Source organism: Haliotis rufescens, unplaced genomic scaffold, assembly GCF_023055435.1.
Source record: "Haliotis rufescens isolate VD_foot unplaced genomic scaffold, xgHalRufe1.0.p SCAF_20, whole genome shotgun sequence".
In the NCBI taxonomy this organism is placed as follows: Eukaryota; Metazoa; Mollusca; class Gastropoda; order Lepetellida; family Haliotidae; genus Haliotis; species Haliotis rufescens.
In genome coordinates, this window is record NW_025963891.1 from 7,091,031 (window position 1) to 7,114,983 (window position 23,953).

The 23,953-nt window shown below is 42.7% G+C and overlaps 1 protein-coding gene across 3 annotated transcripts in view; it reads left to right on the plus strand.

The window, feature by feature from the left end:
* LOC124126310 (transient receptor potential cation channel subfamily M member 2-like) overlaps positions 1 to 23,953 on the plus strand; it is a 45,339-nt gene that overhangs the window by 14,854 nt on the left and 6,532 nt on the right. Inside the window, exons 12-26 of one of the 3 annotated variants that reach the window (XM_048400802.1) lie at positions 588 to 722; positions 3,282 to 3,344; positions 3,560 to 3,686; positions 3,866 to 3,961; positions 6,557 to 6,577; positions 9,171 to 9,320; positions 9,846 to 9,945; positions 11,082 to 11,307; positions 14,891 to 15,247; positions 15,747 to 15,890; positions 16,668 to 16,922; positions 17,376 to 17,550; positions 18,092 to 18,251; positions 19,074 to 19,261; positions 19,411 to 19,446. In XM_048400802.1, the coding sequence (XP_048256759.1) occupies positions 588 to 722; positions 3,282 to 3,344; positions 3,560 to 3,686; positions 3,866 to 3,961; positions 6,557 to 6,577; positions 9,171 to 9,320; positions 9,846 to 9,945; positions 11,082 to 11,307; positions 14,891 to 15,247; positions 15,747 to 15,890; positions 16,668 to 16,922; positions 17,376 to 17,550; positions 18,092 to 18,251; positions 19,074 to 19,261; positions 19,411 to 19,446 (2,233 nt within the window). The remainder of the gene's footprint in view (positions 1 to 587; positions 723 to 3,281; positions 3,345 to 3,559; positions 3,687 to 3,865; positions 3,962 to 6,556; positions 6,578 to 9,170; positions 9,321 to 9,845; positions 9,946 to 11,081; positions 11,308 to 14,890; positions 15,248 to 15,746; positions 15,891 to 16,667; positions 16,923 to 17,375; positions 17,551 to 18,091; positions 18,252 to 19,073; positions 19,262 to 19,410; positions 19,447 to 23,953) is intronic. The other 2 variants (XM_048400804.1, XM_048400803.1) reach the window with 2 other exon arrangements.

The following is a 23,953-nucleotide window of genomic DNA, read 5'->3' on the forward strand; positions in this document are numbered from 1 at the left end:
ATAGATGTAAAGTACACTCTTAGAATTAGACTGCCAGAGTAGTGGCTCAACTGGATACTACCACCAGACGTACACATGATGTAAGAAGATCAACAGGATGTTTCCATGTTCCCGTGGGGTTATTAAACAGGTCTCAATGAAGCAGGCAGGTGGAACCCATGATAAGCCATAGGATTCAAGCAGTTAGTATGAGTCAGGGTAAAGTAAAATATGTATTTATTAGAGTAACTCATACGCTAGAGCACCCACCCTGGCATCTATACTGGCTTGGCCTCATCAGAGACCATATAATAGATCCAGTGCACCTACTCGGCTCGGGTGTGTTTGTGTGTGATGTATTTCTGTTCTCCGGGAACACAGGTCAGGAAGTTTCCTCTTCCTTTTGGAATGAAATGAGATAAGCATTTTGTATGAGTCAGGATAAGTATAAATGATATTTGTCCTCTAAAAATACTTTTCTGTATACAAAGTTCCAGTTTATAGAAATATCAACTATATAGGAAAGTATGTACTCAATGTTCAGAGATGATGTTGCATGTTTAGATTTGCATGTTAATTTATGATTTTTGTGGGGTTTTGTTTTTCAGAAAATTAACTTGTACGATGCAATGGTGACAGCCTTGGTTCAAGATAGAACTGACTTCGTTCAGCTGTTCATTGACAACGGTTTGGACATTAAACGCTTCCTGACAGTCAAGACTTTGTGGAATCTCTATGCCAATGTGAGTACTGACTATACTGTACACAAATACATGTTGACACATTGTACACATCCATACGGTGACCACTGTACACTGGAGGTACGGGCGGCCCAGTCGTTGAAGGCGCCACAGGTTTCTGTGCAGATTTACATCCCTTGGGCACGCTGGGAACCCATGATCTTCAGTTCGAACCTTGGTTCACCCCAATTGTTTCTAGGTCTGTCAGAATCATACTCGTGTTTGTGGGTTTCACCAATGTGGTGAACCTAGTAGACCTTCATCACTTTGGGTTTTCCTCACGCATTAAGCTAACACATCGAGATATACTGTATTCGACGTAATAGGTGCCCCGCTCTAATAAGCGCCCATGACGATATTTGCTAATATATTGGCTAGTGAACAATCCCAATAAGCACCCCTTCCAATTGATCAATGTACACAAGACTTATTTATTTATGTATAATACGCACTCGTGTGTTATATGCACCCCTAATTATGGGCGATTAAATTCTGGAAAATATCTCTGTCGTGTATGATACGCACATACTTTTTTTTGTATCATTTCAGGCTGTCAGCATAAACTACGAAATTTACAATCTTTCAACTCTGTTTTTTTCTCTCACCAAAATTATATTCTAATAAGAGCCCCCTATTTCTAATTTTGAGAGCACCCCGGGCGCTTATTATGTTGAATATGGTAACTGGAATACTGTTCAAACTGATGTTAAACACAACTCACTCACTTACTAACTCTAGCAGTAGTCTATCCAGTGTATCTGTCATGGGATAGCCTAGCTAGTATATAAACCTAGCAGGTATTTTGTTGTGTATTTTGTGTACCAGGGGTAGCCTAGCCAGTATGTTGTGTACCAGGGGTAGCCTAGCCAGTATGTGGTGTACCAGGGGTATCCTAGCCAGTATGTTGTGTACCAGGGATAGCGTAGCAGTTATGTTGTGTATATCGACCAGGGGTATCCTAGCCGGTATGTTGTGTACAAGGTAGATAGTATGTGGTGTAAGAGGGATAGCCTAGCCAGTATGTGGTGTACCAGGGATAGCCTAGCCAGTATGTGGTGTACCAGGGATAGCCTAGCCAGAGGTGGTGTACCAGGGATAGCCTAGCCAGTGTGTTGTGTACCAGGGATAGCCTAGCCAGTGTGTTGTGTACCAGGGATAGCCTAGCCAGTGTGTTGTGTACCAGGGATAGCCTAGCCAGTGTGTTGTGTACCAGGGATAGCCTAGCCAGTGTGTTGTGTACCAGGGATAGCCTAGCCAGTACGTGGTGTACCAGGGATAGCCTAGCCAGTGTGTTGTGTACCAGGGATAGCCTAGCCAGTATGTTGTGTACCAGGGATAGCCTAGCCAGTTAGTTGTGTACCAGGGATAGCCTAGCCAGTACGTGGTGTACCAGGGATAGCCTAGCCAGTATGTGGTGTACCAGGGGTAACCTAGCCAATATGTGGTGTACCAGGGATAGCCTAGCCAGTATGTGGTGTACCAGGGGTAGCCTAGCCAGTGTGTGTGTACCAGGGATGGCCTAGCCAGAATGGGATGTACCAGGGATAGCCTAGCCAGTGTGTTGTGTACCAGGGATAGCCTAGCCAGTGTGTTGTGTACCAGGGATAGCCTAGCCAGTGTGTTGTGTACCAGGGATAGCCTAGCCAGTGTGTTGTGTACCAGGGATAGCCTAGCCAGTATGTGGTGTACCAGGGATAGCCTAGCCAGTGTGTTGTGTACCAGGGATAGCCTAGCCAGTATGTGGTGTACCAGGGATAGCCTAGCCAGTTTGTTGTGTACCAGGGGTAACCTAGCCAGTGTGTTGTGTACCAGGGATAGCCTAGCCAGTATGTGGTGTACCAGGGGGAGCCTAGCCAGTGTGTGTGTACCAGGGGTAACCTAGCCAGTATGTGGTGTACCAGGGATAGCCAAGCCAGTGTGTTGTGTACCAGGGATAGCCTAGCCAGTGTGTTGTGTACCAGGGATAGCCAAGCCAGTGTGTTGTGTACCAGGGATAGCCTAGCCAGTGTGTTGTGTACCAGGGATAGCCTAGCCAGTGTGTTGTGTACCAGGGATAGCCTAGCCAGTGTGTTTTGTACCAGGGATAGCCTAGCCAGTGTGTTTTGTACCAGGGATAGCCTAGCCAGTGTGTTTTGTACCAGGGATAGCCTAGCCAGTGTGTTGTGTACCAGGGATAGCCTAGCTAGTATGTGGTGTACCAGGGGTAGCCTAGCCAGTATGTGGTGTACCAGGGATAGCCTAGCCAGTATGTGGTGTACCAGGGATAGCCAAGCCAGTATGTGGTGTACCAGGGATAGCCAAGCCAGTATGTGGTGTACCAGGGATAGCCTAGCCAGTATGTGGTGTACCAGGGGTAGCCTAGCCAGTGTGTTGTGTACCAGGGATAGCCTAGCTAGTATGTGGTGTACCAGGGGTAGCCTAGCCAGTGTGTTGTGTACCAGGGATAGCCAAGCCAGTATGTGGTGTACCAGGGATAGATAGCCTAGCCAGTATGTGGTGTAGCAGTTGTAGTCTAGCCAGTATGTTGTCCCATGGCCTCCCATGTTGTGTATTTTTCTGCAGATGATCAATGATATGGGGGACACGCAGGCAGAGCTCATCAGGAACCTGCTAGCCTACCAGCGGGTGAGTCTAGACAGCTGCACACCTCTCAACAGCATCTCATTATTGTACAGTCTCAAAAGTAGCAGCTCAGGACTGCTCTTGTCAATATTTCAACACAAGCAATGTTCTCATTTCATCACATGACAAAGATTTGAAAGGTTTGAAAAAGCAAATGTAGTTGTTTATTATCCTGAAGACACTTCACAAAATATTAAATAGACTGTCACTTGTTGCAGCAAACATGGGCAGCATATTTGTGTTGTCAAGGAGCAGCTAGATGGCAATACTGCCCCGATCTCCTCCAGTTCATCGGCAAGATCATCATGTATCTCCTCCAGGACCAAGCCATGCTACTGTATAATGGTGAGAAACATCACTGTAGTGGACATCAGGCTTCATGCTGCTGTATCATCAATATCAGGATTTAATGTAATTCATTCACGCTACAATATCAACAATCATCATCATATGGAAAGTTGAAAACTGTTTGGTTAAAACAGGTTAAAATAGTTGTCAGTAGCATGTGTTGATTCTTTCTGCAGATAAGAAGTACCTGGTAGATGTGACAAGGCCTTCTATGTCGTGGTTGGGTGATCCTGGTACCATCAAACCACTAATGAAGAGGATCACTCAGGATGGTATGTAGACAAATCACACTTTGACACCAAAGACTTGACTTCCTACTCATGGACACTAGAGACTGACTTCCTCCCCTAGACACCAGAGACTGACAGCCTCCCCTAGACACCAGAGACCGACACCCTTCCCTGGACACCAGAGACTGACTCCCTCCCCTAGACACCAGAGACTGACTCCCTCCCCTGGACACCAGAGACTGACTCCCTCCTCTAGACACCAGAGACTGACTCCCTTCCCTAGACACCAGAGACTGACACCCTGCCCTGGACACCAGAGACTGACACCCTCCCCTGGACACCAGAGACTGACACCCCCCCTGGACACCAGAGACTGACACCCCCCCTGGACACCAGAGACCGACACCCTTCCCTGGACACCAGAGACTGACACTCTCCCCTGGACACAAGAGACTGACATCCTCCCCTGGACACCAAAGACTGACTCCCTCCCCTGGACACCAGAGACTGACACCCTTCCCTTGACACCAGAGACTGACACCCTCCCCTGGACACCAGAGACTGACTCCCTCCCCTGGACACAAGAGACTGACTCCCTCCCCTGGACACCAGAGACTGACACCCTCCCCTGGACACCAGAGACTGACACCCTCCCTTGGACACCAGAGACTGACACCCCCCCTGGACACCAGAGACTGACTCCCTTCCCTTGACACCAGAGACTGACACCCTTCCCTGGACACCAGAGACTGACACCCTCCCCTGGACACCAGAGACTGACACCCTTCCCTTGACACCAGAGACTGACACCCTCCCCTGGACACCAGAGACTGACTCCCTCCCCTGGACACAAGAGACTGACTCCCTCCCCTGGACACCAAAGACTGACACCCTCCCCTGGACACCAGAGACTGACACCCTCCCCTGGACACCAGAGACTGACACCCCCCCTGGACACCAGAGACTGACTCCCTTCCCTTGACACCAGAGACTGACACCCTTCCCTGGACACCAGAGACTGACACCCTCCCCTGGACACCAGAGACTGACTCCCTCCCCTGGACACCAGAGACTGACTCCCTCCCCTGGACACCAGAGACTGACTCCCTCCCCTGGACACCAGAGACTGACTCCCTCCCCTGGACACAAGAGACTGACACCCTGCCCTGGACACCAGAGACTGACACCCTTCCCTGGACACCAGAGACTGACTCCCTTCCCTGGACACCAGAGACTGACTCCCTCCCCTAGACACCAGAGACTGACACCCTCCCCTGGACACCAGAGACTGACTCCCTCCCCTGGACACAAGAGACTGACACCCTGCCCTGGACACCAGAGACTGACACCCTTCCCTGGACACAAGAGATGGACACCCTTTCCTGGACACCAGAGACTGCCACCCTTCTCTAGACACCAGAGACTGCCACCCTCCTCTAGACACCAGAGACTGCCACCCTCCTCTAGACACAAGAGACTGACACCCTCCCCTGGACACAAGAGACTGACACCCTCCCCTGGACACCAGAGACTGACACCCTTCCCTGGACACAAGAGACTGACTCCCTCCCCTGGACACAAGAGACTGACACCCTCCCCTGGACACCAGAGACCAACACCCTTCCCTGGACACTAGAGACCGACACCCTTCCCTGGACACCAGAGACTGACATCCTCCCCTGGACACCAGAGACTGACATCCTCCCCTGGACACCAGAGACTGACACCCTCCCCTGGACACCAGAGACTGACACCCACCCCTGGACACCAGAGACTGACACCCTTCCCTGGACACTAGAGACTGACACCCTCCCCTGGACACCAGAGACTGACTCCCTCCCCTGGACACCAGAGACTGACACCCTTCCCTGGACACCAGAGACTGACAACCTTCCCTGGACACAAGAGACTGACTCCCTCCCCTGGACACAAGAGACTGACACCCTGCCCTGGACACCAGAGACTGACACCCTTTCCTGGACACCAGAGACTGCCACCCTTCTCTAGACACCAAAGACTGCCATCCTCCTCTAGACCCCAGAGACTGCCACCCTCCTCTAGACACCAGAGACTGCCACACTCCTCTAGACACCAGAGACTGCCACCCTCCTCTAGACACCAGAGACTGCCACACTCCTCTAGACACAAGAGACTGACACCCTCCCCTGGACACAAGAGACTGACACCCTCCCCTGGACACCAGAGACTGACTCCCTCCCCTGGACACCAGAGACTGACACCCTCCCCTGTACACCAGAGACTGACATCCTTCCCTGGACACCAGAGACTGACATCCTTCCGTGGACACCAGAGACTGACACCCTCCCCTGGACACCAGAGACTGACATCCTTCCCTGGACACAAGAGACTGACACCCTCCCCTGGACACCAGAGACTGACATCCTCCCCTAGACACCAGAGACCGACACCCTTCCCTGGACACCAGAGACCGACATCCTTCCCTGGACACCAGAGACTGACATCCTTCCCTGGACACCAGAGACTGACACACAGAAGAACAATCAACAGCCTGACTTATTGTGTATGTGAATAAGGTTTCTTTTTTGTTGAAATGAAACCCCATAAAATATAGAATTCATTTTCCCCAAAACTAATATGTTTCATGCTGTTGTTCAGGCCTTCAGATGCAAAGAGAAGGTATGTAGCTTGCTTCCCCATCATGTTCAGCATCTGTAGTGTCTATTGTTGTTCATTAACATGTGATTAACACTTGTAACTCATGTGGACTTCCTGGAGAATCTCTGGAGTGAAATTGACAAATTATACCAAACAGAACATGGTGTTGATACCAAACAGAACATGGTGTTGATCATGTAGTATAGCAGGATCAGGTTCTTGTGTGATAACCTGTGTCACACGTTGATCATTGTGTTGACTCATCTCACAGGTTGATCATTGTGTTGACTCAACCGACAGGTTGATCATTGTGTTGTCTCAACTCACATGTTGATCATTGTGTTGTCTCAACTCACACGTTGATCATTGTGTTGTCTCAACTCACATGTTGATCATTGTGTTGACTCAACCGACAGGTTGATCATTGTGTTGTCTCAACTCACATGTTGATCATTGTGTTGTCTCAACTCACATGTTGATCATTGTGTTGTCTCAACTCACATGTTGATCATTGTGTTGTCTCAACTCACATGTTGATCATTGTGTTGTCTCAACTCACATGTTGATCATTGTGTTGTCTCAACTCACATGTTGATCATTGTGTTAACTCTACTCACATGTTGATCATTGTGTTGTCTCAATTCACATGTTGATCATTGTGTTGACTCAACTCACATGTTGATCATTGTTTTAACTCTACTCACATGTTGATCATTGTGTTAACTCAACTCACATGTTGATCATTGTGTTAACTCAACTCACATGTTGATCATTGTGTTAACACAACTCACATATTGATCATTATGGTAACTCAACTGACATGTTGATCATTGTGTTAACTCAACTGACACACTGATTATTGTGTTAACTCAACTTACGCACTGATCATTGTGTTAACCTAACTCCAATGTGTTGTGTGCCACTAGATGCTAGAGACTTCATAATCCTAGTTATATGTTTAGTATATTTGTTAGTATATATATATGTTTAGCTGTAGCCTATTTGTCCTTGTCTGTCATCCTTTGTGAACATCTCCGACAAAACCACTGCAGTGATGAAACTAGACCTGCATGTTCCCAGAAGTTCAATAGCATGGCCTCCATATCAGTGTTGTAAACCTAGTTATAGCGGCTGCTGTTATCCATGTAATGCAAACTCTTTACAATTTACTAGGGCGGTATTTTGTGATACAGGTATTGTTAAAGTGTTTGACAGTGATTGACACTGGCTCTACAAGCAGATGCTAGTTTCAGTTTACTGCAGTAAATATTACTCAACCGCCATTTTGTAGTCATGGATACAGGGGAGATAACAACATGAGAGAAATCATTTCCAACACTTTGTCAATTCTGAAGGGAAGATTTTAGGTTAAAAGAATCAAATAAAGCAAAAAAATTTACTCAATATATCAATACACAGAGCTCCAGATAACTTTTTGAGCAATTGAGTTTTTACTCTAGGGTTTCTATTTCAAATGGGTTATTACATTTTTCATTGGGTAACCAATATTTTTTCACTCATCTATTCATCACTCTATTGGGTTTTTCCCAAAATTAGTGAACATTTTAAGTTAAAAAAAAAATTGAATAATGTTTTTGATGTATATAACTGTTCTAAATATATATAGGCTTGACTCGGAAAGTAAATTAGCTCGTAATTGTGTTTCGGTAAGTAGCTCCTATGTCGCTTGCTGAAAAAGCTTCATTGGGTATTAACGCATGCTGTTTTTATAATTTGAGTTTTTCATTAAATGCATACGTTTCTATACGCAAGTCAGTAATTGGATTTTGAATATTTTTGGGGGGTATTTTATGCAAATACGCTGCTTACCTGTAACTCTGGATACACACAAAACATATTGCAATATGTATCATTTGAAAAATGTAGTGCAGTATACAAGTAATACCATGCAGTCCTACTGTTAACAGAAATCGTTTTTAAAATACTCTATGTTGTTGTTGAAGTAGAAACTTTGTGATGAGGAAATTTGGCAGTTGGGTATAGCAGCAGTGTTATAAAATATTACATGTAACATACATTATGAGAATTAAGAAACATTGTTAAAATATAGTTTATTTGTTCTTAGTATCTATGCAGAAAATATTTGAATTCCAATAGTGACAGTTGATATGACTTTTATGACAGAAAATTGGTGACTGAGTTACAAGGTAAGCCTTAATGCCATGTTCGTGATTGACACAAGCTGTGATATCACAAGAACTTGATTGCCTTGTTACGTGTCATCACAAGTACAACTGCAAACTGCTGGTAGCATAGCGACACCCCTCCCTTGTCATAATACTTAGGAAAACATCTAAAAACTACATGACAGTTTCATATTTGTTTTGGCACTGGCTTGCTCTGACGAGGCTGCAAAGTTAAAGGTAGACATGTGCTGTCATTTCTTTGGTTGTTGACTTCAAGCTCCTGACTGCGAGAAGTCCTGCCCTGAGACAGTGACATTGTGGGTAAGAGGTGGGGATGAGGAGGTCACCTCTGAAACGAAGATGTTTGGGAATGAGTACAGGATGTTTAACATCATAGGCTAGAAATATGGATAAATAAGGATGACCACCAATAAGAAATGCTGGTTTATTCTGCTACTTCTATCCAGCTGAGGGCCACATCAGCCACAGAAGCAAACTCAAGGTCAGGGAAACATTTGAGTTCACCAACCCTGAGAAGCACCTGTTCCTGTGGGCTATCCTCTTCAACAGGCGGCAGATGGCACACCTCTTCTGGAAGCTGGGCAAAGATCATCTCAGTGAGTTGAACACATCAAGTCTTTGTAGATCACCTCAATAGGTTGAACACATCAAGTCTTTGTAGATCACCTCAATAGGTTGAACACATCAAGTCTTTGTAGATCACCTCAGTGGGTTGAACACATCAAGTCTTTGTAGATCACCTCAATAGGTTGAACACATCAAGTCTTTGTAGATCACCTCAGTGGGTTGAACACATCAAGTCTTTGTAGATCACCTCAATAGGTTGAACACATCAAGTCTTTGTAGATCACCACAGTGGGTTGAACACATCAAGTCTTTGTAGATCACCTCAGTGGGTTGAACACATCAAGTCTTTGTAGATCACCTCAATAGGTTGAATACATCAAGTATTTGTAGATCACCTCAATAGGTTGAACACATCAAGTCTTTGTAGATCACCTCAGTGGGTTGAACACCTCAAGTCTTTGTGTAGATCACCTCAATGGGTTGAACATCTCAAATCTTTGTGAAGATCACCTCAGTGAGTTGAACACCTCAAGGATAATATTAAATGCTTGCAGCATCAGGTCTGGTGGCTTCTTCTCTCCTCAAGACGATGTCAGATGTCGCAGAGGACGATGAGGAGCTGGAGATGAGTGCTGACCTCCTGGACCATGCAGTGTGAGTAGGTCACCTCCTGTTGCTAGGTTACCTCCTGGACCATGCAGTGTGAGTAGGTCACCTACTGTTGCTTGGTTACATCCTGGACCATGGAGTGTGAGTAAGTAACTTCTGTTGCCAGATTACATCCTCGACCATGCAATGTGAGTAGGTCACCTCCTGTTGCTAGGTTACCTCCTGGACCATGCAATGTGAGTAGGTCACCTCCTGCTGCTAGGTAACATCCTGGACCATGCAGTGTGAGTAGGTCACCCACCTCCTGTTGCTAGGTTACATCCTGGACCATGCAGTGTGAGTAGGTCACCCACCTCATGTTGCTAGGTTACATCCTGGACCATGCAGTGTGAGTAGGTCACCTCCTGCTGCTAGGTAACATCCTGGACCATGCAGTGTGAGTAGGTCACCTCCTGCTGCTAGGTTACATCCTGGACCATGCAGTGTGAGTAGGTCACCTCCTGCTGCAAGGTTACATCCTGGACCATGCAGTGTGAGTAGGTCACCTCCTGCTGCTAGGTTACATCCTGGACCATGCAGTGTGAGTAGGTCACCTCCTGCTGCAAGGTTACATCCTGGACCATGCAGTGTGAGTAGGTCACCTCCTGCTGCTAGGTTACATCCTGGACCATGCAGTGTGAGTAGGTCACCTCCTGCTGCTAGGTTACATCCTGGACCATGCAGTGTGAGTAGGTCACCTCCTGCTGCTAGGTTACATCCTGGACCATGCAGTGTGAGTAGGTCACCTCCTGCTGCTAGGTAACATCCTGGACCATGCAGTGTGAGTAGGTCACCTCCTGCTGCTAGGTTACATCCTTAGGGTACCTAACTCCCCTAGAAACAGCTATTGTTTGTGTGCCAGATTTGCTGTTCTAGTGTTCTTGGAAGACGGCTGTCCAGAATGATACTGTTCATTGGTCTCCTGAGTGGATGAACAGAGAGAATCGACAGATTTATCTCACACATGGGTACTAGGGGCTAGGGGATTAAGGGATTGAATCCTTGGTAAGGATAAACTGACACACTTACGACAAGGTATCTCCTGGCAGCTGGAATTGTCAGCGCATTGTTTCACTCTTGTTGCATCTGTATATCCCTGCTGCAGAATATGGAGGTGTAAGATCGTCTTCCTTGTTTTGCAGCCATTTTGAAAAGCAGTCTTTTGATGTGCTATCTGAATGTTATGGTCGAGACAAACGCCATACCCATACACTGTTGGTGTGCGAGCAGTTGCAGTGGGGTAAGACTACTTTGTTCAAGCTGGCTGACGCCCACACCCTGATGGACTTTGCCGAACACAGCGCGTGTCAGACCAAGCTGAACGACATCTGGAAGGGGAGGATGGCACTGTACACCCCAGAGTGGAAGGTACACAACATATTTACACCCCTGAATGGAAGGTACACAACATATTTACACTCCCTGAGTGGAAGGTACACAACATATTTACACCCCTGAATGAAAGGTACACAACATATTTACACTCCCTGAGTGGAAGGTACACAACATATTTACAACCTCGAGTAGAAGGTACACAACACATTTACACTCCCGAGTGGAAGGTACACAACGTATTTACACCCCTGAGTGAAAGGTACACAACATATTTACACTCCCTGAGTGGAAGGTACACAACATATTTACACCCTTGAGTGAAAGGTACACAACATAATTACGCTCCTGAGTGAAAGGTACACAACATATTTACACCCCTGAGTGGAAGGCTCACAACATATTTACACCTCCGAGTGGAAGGTACACAACATATTTACGCTCCTGAGTGAAAGGTACACAACATACTTACACCCCTGAGTGGAAGGCACACAAATATTTACACCTCCGAGTGGAAGGTACACAACATATTTACACCCCTGAGTAGAAGGTACACAACATATTTACACCTCCGAGTGGAAGGTACACAACATATTTACACCCCTGAGTGGAAGGCACACAGCATACTTACACCCCTGAGTGGAAGGCACACAACTTATTTACACCTCCGAGTGGAAGGTACACAACATATTTACACCTCCGAGTGGAAGGTACACAACATATTTACACCTCCAAGTGGAAGGTACACAACATATTTACACCCCCGAGTGGAAGGTACACAACATATTTACACCCCTGAGTGGAAGGCACACAACATACTTACACCCCTGAGTGGAAGGCACACAACATATTTACACCCCTGAGTGGAAGGCACACAACTTATTTACACCTCCAAGTGGAAGGTACACAACATATTTACACCTCCGAGTAAAAGGTACACAACATATTTACACCCCTGAGTGGAAGGTACACAACATATTTACACCCCTGAGTGGAAGGCGCACAACTTATTTACACCTCCGAGTGGAAGGTACACAACATATTTAAGCTCCTGAGTGAAAGGTACACAACATATTTACACCCCTGAGTGGAAGGCGCACAACATATTTACGCTCCTGAGTGAAAGGCACACAACTTATTTACACCTCCGAGCGGAAGGTACACAACATACTTACACCCCTGAGTGGAAGGCACACAACATATTTACACCTCCGAGTGAAAGGTACACAACATTTTTGCACCCCTGAGTGGAAGGTACACAACATACTTACACCCCTGAGTGGAAGGCACACAACATATTTACACCTCCGAGTGGAAGGTACACAACATACTTACACCCCTGAGTGAAAGGTACACAACATACTTACACCCCTGAGTGGAAGGCACACAACTTATTTACACCTCCGAGTGGAAGGTACACAACATATTTAAGCTCCTGAGTGAAAGGTACACAACATATTTACACCCCTGAGTGGAAGGCGCACAACATATTTACGCTCCTGAGTGAAAGGCACACATCTTATTTACACCTCCGAGCGGAAGGTACACAACATACTTACACCCCTGAGTGGAAGGCGCACAACATATTTAAGCTCCTGAGTGAAAGGTACACAACATATTTACACCCCTGAGTGGAAGGCGCACAACTTATTAACACCTCCGAGTGGAAGGTACACAACATATTTAAGCTCCTGAGTGAAAGGTACACAACATATTTACACCCCTGAGGGGAGGCGCACAACATATTTACGCTCCTGAGTGAAAGGCACACAACTTATTTACACCTCCGAGCGGAAGGTACACAACATACTTACACCCCTGGGTGGAAGGCACACAACATATTTACACCTCCGAGTGAAAGGTACACAACATTTTTACACCCCTGAGTGGAAGGTACACAACATACTTACACCCCTGAGTGGAAGGTACACAACATATTTACACCCCTGAGTGGAAGGCACACAACATATTTACACCTCTGAGTGGAAGGTACACAACATACTTACACCCCTGAGTGAAAGGTACACAACATACTTACACCCCTGAGTGGAAGGCACACAACTTATTTACACCTCCGAGTGGAAGGTACACAACATATTTACACCCCTGAGTGGAAGGCGCACAACATATTTACGCTCCTGAGTGAAAGGCACACAACTTATTTACACCTCCGAGCGGAAGGTACACAACATACTTACACCCCTGAGTGGAAGGCACACAACATACTTACACCCCGGAGTGGAAGGCACACAACTTATTTACACCTCCGAGTGGAAGGTACACAACATATTTAAGCTCCTGAGTGAAAGGTACACAACATATTTACACCCCTGAGTGGAAGGCACACAACATATTTACACCTCTGAGTGGAAGGTACACAACATACTTACACCCCTGAGTGAAAGGTACACAACATACTTACACCCCTGAGTGGAAGGCGCACAACATATTTAAGCTCCTGAGTGAAAGGTACACAACATATTTAAGCTCCTGAGTGAAAGGTACACAACATATTTACACCCCTGAGTGGAAGGTGCACAACATATTTACGCTCCTGAGTGAAAGGCACACAACTTATTTACACCTCCGAGCGGAAGGTACACAACATAGTTACACCCCTGAGTGGAAGGCGCACAACATATTTAAGCTCCTGAGTGAAAGGTACACAACATATTTACACCCCTGAGTGGAAGGCGCACAACTTATTTACACCTCCGAGTGGAAGGTACACAACATATTTAAGCTCCTGAGTGAAAGGTACACAACATATTTACACCCCTGAGTGGAAGGCGCACAACATATTTACGGTCCTGAGTGAAAGGCACACAACTTATTTACACCTCCGAGCGGAAGGTACACAACATACTTACACCCCTGAGTGGAAGGCACACAACATATTTACACCTCCGAGTGAAAGGTACACAACATATTTACACCCCTGAGTGGAAGGCGCACAACATATTTACGCTCCTGAGCGAAAAGCACACAACTTATTTACACCTCCGAGCGGAAGGTACACAACATACTTACACCCCTGAGTGGAAGGCACACAACATATTTACACCTCCGAGTGAAAGGTACACAACATTTTTACACCCCTGAGTGGAAGGTACACAACATACTTACACCCCTGAGTGGAAGGTACACAACATATTTACACCCCTGAGTGGAAGGCACACAACATATTTACACCTCCGAGTGGAAGGTACACAACATACTTACACCCCTGAGTGAAAGGTACACAACATACTTACACCCCGGAGTGGAAGGCACACAACTTATTTACACCTCCGAGTGGAAGGTACACAACATATTTAAGCTCCTGAGTGAAAGGTACACAACATATTTACACCCCTGAGTGGAAGGCGCACAACATATTTACGCTCCTGAGTGAAAGGCACACAACTTATTTACACCTCCGAGCAGAAGGTACACAACATACTTACACCCCTGAGTGGAAGGCACACAACATATTTACACCTCCGAGTGGAAGGTACACAACATACTTACATATTATATTTGGAGGAGCTCTAGCTAAGCATTTACTGCTGACAGGCATACTTCCATTCAATCACTAATTTACAGGAAATAAGGTCTGCTTCTCTTTTCTCTTTCGCAGATCATTATAACAATCCTACTTCCAATCCTGCTACCATTCATCAAGTTTACCAGCAACAACTCCATCGTAGACATGTTGGAGGGGAATGACAGTGATGATGAGGAGCTAATGGATGACAGTCAGTCTCCAGGTCACACGCCAGGACATACAGCCGAGAGCCCCAGCAAGGCTAACCAGGTGGAGCCAGGCACTGACGATGCGGAGTACACACCAGCGAAGTCACGGAGGAAGAGGAAACAGAAGAAGAGGAAGCTTTACACGGTCAACCTCATGGACTTCAGCCGCTCCAGCATCAACATCTTCACAGCCATCTTCTACTTCTATGCTGCACCAGTCACCAAGTTCTACTGTAATGTGGTACGTCTCCTGACTGGATCTCAGTGCTGTGGCCATTGTGTTATTGTCAGGACCTCAATACCGTTGTGCTATTGTTAGGATCTTACTACTGTTGTGTTATTGTCAGGACCTCAAAACTGTTGTGCTATTGTTAGGATCTTAGTACTGTTGTGTTATTGTCAGGACCTCAATACTGTTGTGTTATTGTTAGGATCTTAGTACTGTTGTGCTATTGTTAGGATCTTAGTACTGTTGTGTTATTGTCAGGACCTCTATACCGTTGTGCTATTGTTAGGATCTAAGTACTGTTGTGTTATTGTCAGGACCTCAGTACTGTGGCTGTTGTGTTATATATATTGTCAGGACCTCAATACTGTTGTGCTATTGTTAGGATCTTAGTACTGTTGTGTTATTGTCAGGACCTCAGTACTGTGGCTGTTGTGTTATTGTCAGGATCTTATAGTACTGTGGTTCTTGTGTTAGTGTCAGCCGCTGTATTCTCTGTGCCGTTTTTTTTCAGGGGTCTTACATCGGCTTTCTGTGCATCTTCAGCTATTTTGTACTAATTGACCTCCGACCTAGTACCGAGGCTGACTCTCCCTCGGTGTATGAGATGGTGACCTGGGTGTGGCTCGTCACCATGTTGCTGGAGGAGTGCAGACAGGTGAGTCAGACAGGTGAATGAGACAGGTGAATCAGACGGGTAAGTCAGACAGGTGAATCAGACAGGTGAATCAGACAGGTGTGTCAGACGGATGAATCAGATGGGTAAGTCAGACAGGTGTGTCAGACAGGTGACTCCTATCCCAAAACTAATCAGTATGGGTGGCTGTATCTGAGCGCCAAATTTGGTGCTTGTATCCACCTTGTACCAATAATCTGGCTAAGCCCCCTTGACCACAGTTCAAGGCTATAATACTGCTTCTTACACGATTTCGCCGAAATTAATTAAAACATAGTAAAAGGAATTTTGAATATAATTAATGAAATAAGTTACATACATAAGTCCAGATATACAAAGAACACTTTTTATAGCCAGACAGTGTAATTACATGATTAATTTGCGTACTTCAGTATGTACTTGTTGACATGGTATTTCCGGTGTTACGTGCTCACAGTAATATCTTTCCATGGGGAAAAAAACATCAAAACTCATTATTTCGTGTATAATGCGCACCCCCTTCTACACAGCTGTGTTTTTTGGAAAAAAAAGTGCGCACTATTCTCAAGAAAATACGGTACATCACAGTAATATAATAATAGACAGTCATACATGTAACCAACTTTAACCTTGAAATGTTACATCATTATGTTTAGATAAAGCCACTTTTCTGTAAGTTTGTATATACCCTTTCTATGTTTTCAAGCTTCTCTTAGAGGAAGGTGATCATGGAGTCAGAGAAAGATCTGCTTGCTGATGCATTGCATGATACTGTTGCAGATCTTCATCCGTGACCAGCGGTCAGTTCGGTACAAGATTCAGAACTGGTTTAGTAACATCTGGAACCGGTTTGACCTCCTGATCTACACTCTGTTCATTATCTCCATCGTCCTGCGCTACAACCTGTTCACCTCCAGCTTCGTGTGGGCGCGCATGTCCTACAGCATCACCCTTGCCTTCTACTATCTCAGGTTCATGCAGTTCTTCTTCGCAGCTAAAAACATGGGGCCCAAAGTCATCATGATCAGGAAAATGGTGAGTTGAAGAAAGATAAAACTCACTGAGGCATAAATGTACAACGTCTGAGTCATGTGGGTAGATGATTCAGAAAGTTATTCATATTTCTATTTAGATTCATTTTATCAAGTCAGTTGGTTATGGTGGCTAGATATGATTGGCTGTGAGGTTGTGCTGTGTAGACGTGTTGTGTAAGAGCGTGATGAAGGACCGTCATGTGGAACTGTTCCATGCCGGCTAGTCTGTCTCCCAGATGCTAGAGAATAAACTATGAAAGGAGTCCAACTCAAATCTAGAATGATTTAGCAAGTCTAGATTGCCTCAGTCCTGAAATTAAAGATTGATCTGGGCTCTATTGGATTTTTTTTTATTTTGTAGATATATATATTTAAATAAGATAACTTTGTTTCTGGGACAACATGTCAGTGTACATGCCAGTGTTAGAGCATCATTGTGTGGGTCTCTCTGCAGTTGACAGACCTCCTGTTCTTCTTCTTCATCCTGCTGGTGTTTGTCCTGAGTTTCGGGGTCGCCTACCACACGAACCTGTACCCCAATCACATCCCCAGCTACAAGATCCTTATCAACGTGCTGTACCTGCCCTACTGGCAGATGTACGGCGAACTCTTCCTGGAACGGGTGCAAGGTGAGCTATACCATCACAGCAGACTGCCTTATTATAGCAAGGTGAGCTATACCATCACAACAGACTGCCTTATTATAGCAAGGTGAGCTATACCTTTACAACAGACTGCCTTATTATAGCAAGGTGAGCTAAACCATCACAACAGACTGCCTTATTATAGCAAGGTGAGCTATACCATCACAACAGACTGCCTTAGGGTGGCAAGGTGAGTTATACCATCACCACAGCCTGGCTTAATAAAGCAAGGTGAGCTATACCATCACAACAGACTACCTTAGGATAGCAAGGTGAGTTATACCATCACAACAGCCTGCCTTAGGGTGGCAAGGTGAGCTATACCATCACAAATGATTGCTTTAGGATAGCAAGGTGAGTTATACCATCACAACAGTCTGCCTTATGACGACAAGCTCACGAGCTATACCATCACAACAGCCTTAGGACAGTGAGGGGAGTCTTAGCAAGACCAGCACAACATACTCTCAGAGTATTCTTCGGTGGTGGACACTGAGATGACAGTCACATGTTTTCTGTTGGTCAGGTGAGGATGACCCATCCAGCTGTACCCGGAATGAGACCTTGTGGCGAGCTGACCTGGCACCGCGGTGTCCGGAGCCCAATGCTCTGGTGTCCATCCTGCTGGCCGTGTACATGATCCTCACCAACATCCTGCTGGTCAACCTTCTCATCGCCATGTTCAGGTAAAACAAGCTGGTCTATACAGTGTGTTATCCTCTAGCCAAGCAGCCATATACAGCATGGTATCCTGTAGCCAAGCAGGTGTATACAGCATGTTATCCTCAAGTCAAACAGGTGTATACAGTGTGTTATCCTCTAGCCAAGCAGCCATATACAGCATGGTATCCTGTAGCCAAGCAGGTGTATACAGCATGTTATCCTCAAGTCAAACAGGTGTATACAGTGTGTTATCCTCTAGCCAAGCAGCCACATACAGCATGTTATCCTGTAGCCAAGCAGGTGTATACAGCAAGTTATCCTCAAGTCAAACAGGTGTATACAGCATGTTATCCTCTAGCCATACAACATGTTATCCTCTAGCCATGCTGGTGTATTCAACATGTTATCCTCAAGTCAAACAGGTGTATACAGCATGTTATCCTCTAGCCATGCTGGTGTTTTCAACATGTTATCCTCTAGTCAAGCAGGTGTATACAACGTGTTATCCTCAAGTCAAACAGGTGTATAAAGTGTGTTATGCTCTAGACAAGCTGGTGTATACAGTGTTATATCCTCTAGCCAAGCAGCCGCATACAGCATGTTATCCTCAACTCAAACAGGTGTATACAGCATGTTATCCTCAACTCAAACAGGTGTATACAGCATGATATCCTCAAGTCAAACAGGTGTATACAGTGTGTTATGCTCTAGACAAGCTGGTGTATACAGTGTGTTATCCTCTAGCCAAGCAGGTGTATACAGCATGTTATCCTGTAGCCAAGCTGGTGTATGCATCATGTTGGCACATGGAGATATCAGCCTGCAAAGTGTATTGTGTGTTTCAGCTACACGTTCCAGACAGTGCAGGACAACTCCATGAAGATCTGGCGCTACTACCGCCTGTCTCTGGTGTTCGAGTACTTTGACCGGCCCACCCTCGTGCCCCCCATCATCATCATCAACCACATCTACCGCCTCTTCATGTGGGGAGTCAACCACTGCTGTCGCAGCTGCAAGAGATCAAATGCTTTCAGTAAGCTATAAGTCTGCATATGTTCCTTAACTGTTCATGTTTCTTAGTTACGTGATGATTGTAAAATATGTTGCTGTGAAGTTAAACATGTGTTGTGATGCTCCAGATGTGTGTGTTCAGCTATATCATTGTGGTTTACTGACTTGTAGGTGAGAGCGGCCCCACAACGTTAGGGGGAAAGATAGGTGAGAGGTCGTCATGCTGGGACCAGCTTCCTTACATTATTGTAGGAAATTAACACAACTATCTTTTTCTTCCTGGACTAACATTTGCCTGCTTTTGCTTCGTGTTGTGAGTAGAAGAAATAACAGGAACCCCATCCGGCACCATGAGTGTCTGGACAAGTGTAGCGTAGCCATAGAAATGTAGAAGTTGTGGCGTATAAAACTTGGCAGATAATTCATTTAGAGTTTTCAGCTTATTAATATTCTTCTGGATTTATTTAGCCTTTCCTGCATTTATGCTGTATGTAGTAGTATGCATACAAGAACTGATGCTATATATCATGATACACATACAAGAACTGATGCCTTATATCATACAAATACAAGGTCTGATGTTATACATCATGATATAAATACAAGTATGATGCTATATATCATTTAATAAATACAAGAACTGATGCTATACATCATGATATAAATACAAGAATTGATTCTATACATCATGATATAAATACAAGAATTGATTCTATACATCATGATATAAATACAAGAACTGGTGCTATACATCATGATATAAATACAAGAATTGATGCTATACATCATGATATAAATACAAGAACTGATGCTATACATCATGATATAAATACAAGAAATAATGCTATACATCATGATATAAATACAAGAATTGATTCTATACATCATGATATAAATACAAGAACTGGTGCTATACATCATGATATAAATACAAGAACTAATGCTATGCATCAAGATATAAATACAAGAATTGATTCTATACATCATGATATAAATACAAGAACTGATGCTATACATCATGATATAAATACAAGAAATAATGCTATACATCATGATATAAAAACAAGAATTGATTCTATACATCATGATATAAATACAAGAACTGGTGCTATACATCATGATATAAATACAAGAACTAATGCTATGCATCAAGATATAAATACAAGAATTGATTCTATACATCATGATATAAATACAAGAATTGATGCTATATATCATTTAGAAAATACAAGAACTGATGCTATACATCATGATATAAATACAAGAATTGATTCTAACATCATGATATAAATACAAGAACTAATGCTATACATCATGATATAAATACAAGAACTGATGCTATACATCATGATATAAATACAAGAACTAATGCTATACATCATAATATAAATACAAGTATTGATTCTATACATCGTGATATAAATACAAGACTTGGTGCTATACATCATGATATAAATACAAGAACTAATGCTATGCATCAAGATATAAATACAAGAATTGATTCTATACATCATGATATAAATACAAGAACTGATGCTATATATCATTTAATAAATACAAGAACTGGTGCCATACATCATAATATAAATACAAGAACTGATGCTATATATAATGATATAAATACAAGAATTGATGCTATACATCATGATATAAATACAAGAACTGATGCTATATATCATGATATAAATACAAGAACTGATGCTATACATCATGATATAAATACAAGAATTGATGCTATACATCATGATATAAATACAAGAACTAATGCTATACATCAAATATAAATACAAGAATTGATTCTATACATCATGATATAAATACAAGAACTGGTGCTATACATCATGATATAAATACAAGAACTAATGCTATGCATCAAGATATAAATACAAGAATTGATTCTATACATCATGATATAAATACAAGAACTGATGCTATATATCATTTAGAAAATACAAGAACTGATGCTATACATCATGATATAAATACAAGAATTGATTCTAACATCATGATATAAATACAAGAACTAATGCTATACATCATGATATAAATACAAGAACTGATGCTATACATCATGATATAAATACAAGAACTGATGCTATACATCATGATATAAATACAAGAATTGATTCTAACATCATGATATAAATACAAGAACTAATGCTATACATCATGATATAAATACAAGAACTGATGCTATACATCATGATATAAATACAAGAACTAATGCTATACATCATAATATAAATACAAGAATTGATTCTATACATCATGATATAAATACAAGAACTAATGCTATGCATCAAGATATAAATACAAGAATTGATTCTATACATCATTTAATAAATACAAGAACTGGTGCCATACATCATAATATAAATACAAGAACTGATGCTATATATAATGATATAAATACAAGAATTGATGCTATACATCATGATATAAATACAAGAACTGATGCTATACATCATGATATAAATACAAGAACTGATGCTATACATCATGATATAAATACAAGAACTGATGCTATACATGATATAAATACAAGAACTGATGCTATACATCATGATATAAATACAAGAACTGATGCTATACATGATATAAATACAAGAACTGATGCTATACATCATGATATAAATACAAGAACTGATGCTATACATCATGATATAAATACAAGAACTGATGCTATACATCATGATATAAATACAAGAATTAATTCTATACATCATGATATAAATACAAGAACTGATGCTATACATCATGATATAAATACAAGAACTGATGCTAAACATCATATTACAAATACAAGAATTGATGCTATACATCATGATATAAATACAAGAATTGAAGCTATACATCATGATATAAATACAAGAATTGATTCTATACATCATGATATAAATACAAGAACTGATGCTATACATCATGATATAAATACAAGAATTAATGCTATACATCATGATATAAATACAAGAACTGATGCTATACATCATGATATAAATACAAGAACTGATGCTATACATCATGATAGAAATACAAGAATTAATGCTATACATCATGATATAAATACAAGAATTGATGCTATACATCATGATATAAATACAAGAATTGATTCTATACATCATGATATAAATACAAGAACTGGTGCTATACATCATGATATAAATAAAAGAACTGATGCTATACATCATGATACAAATACAAGAATTAATGCTATACATCATGATATAAATACAAGAATTGATGCTATACATCATGATATAAATACAAGAATTGATTCTATACATCATGATATAAATACAAGAACTGATGCTATACATCATGATATAAATACAAGAACTGATGCTATACCCGGTACATCATGATATACATAAAGGAACTGATGCTATACATCATGATATACATAAAGGAACTGATGCTATACATCATGCTATACATAAAGGAACTGATGCTATACATCATGCTATACATAAAGGAACTGATGCTATACATCATGATATATATAAAGGAACTGGTGCTATACATCATGATATACATAAAGGAACTGATGCTATACATCATGATAAACATAAAGGAACTGATGCTATACATCATGATAAACAACAACCACAAGTCGTTCATTTCTTAAATAAGTGTAGCGGATACAAAATTTATACTCACCGCCAAAAGAAACGCGAACCATAGAAAAATATAGAGAAGTATGTACGTTAAGAGAACATATTTCTAATGTGTACCATTTAATGACAAAACTAACAATCAGTCAAGTGTTACCACAGAGTTTCTTTATTCTTATCACGATATGCTGCACGTGACTTCCAAACTTTCCAAATCTCGCAACCAGAAAAATGGTGCATCTCGAGTCATGGATTTATGACATCACATGTGATGCGTTCATGAGCGTCGGTTCACACAACATACCAGTATGTCCGTTTATGCATTGAACCAATATAATGTCTCTTGAATATGAGTAATATGTTTTATTTTAACCAACATGAATGGTATTCAGGTTTCTTTTGTCGGTGAGTATGCTAAGCTTAAGTGATAAGGTTCTTATATGAGATATCAACATTATGTACAGCATCTTCAAGGATGATAATAAAATTACGAGATTTAAGAATAATTACCCGTATTTTAATATTGATGACTCACAACCTCAGCAATATAAGAAAAGTCCATTTCATGCACAAGTTGGGATTTCATGCATATTCCCTCAATCTAATGTCGATAACCTGTAAGTTTTCTCTCAATACTGATTGTCATATCTCTCCTGCGTTTGGATGCGATCGGTCAGCCATCGCGTTTATCTGTGTAGCCAAGCAACATCTTTGGGGAACAACTCACTAGACACTCCCCTCCCCAAAATAACGTAGCGCATGTTTGAATCTCCAGAAATAATGTCATGATAGAACAGTGATTTATCCTGAAATAGACCACAATTCGTTCTTCATTGTTCTCTGCGATTTATCACGGATATCTTTTATACACTTGTGATATATGAACTGAAGGATGTGGACTATTTAGGGACTGGTCATTTATTATGTGAAGGTGGTTGGGGGCTGAGATTGGCTCGATGAATTGTGCCGCAAGACAAACACTGGAGATCAGTTTTAAACTCAGTGGCAGATTGTTTTGTCTTGGTGCCAATTTGGCCTTTCATTTTTTATTGTCTGTTTTACTCTATTTCCATTTTTCCTATTGAGTGAGTGAGTTGGGTTTA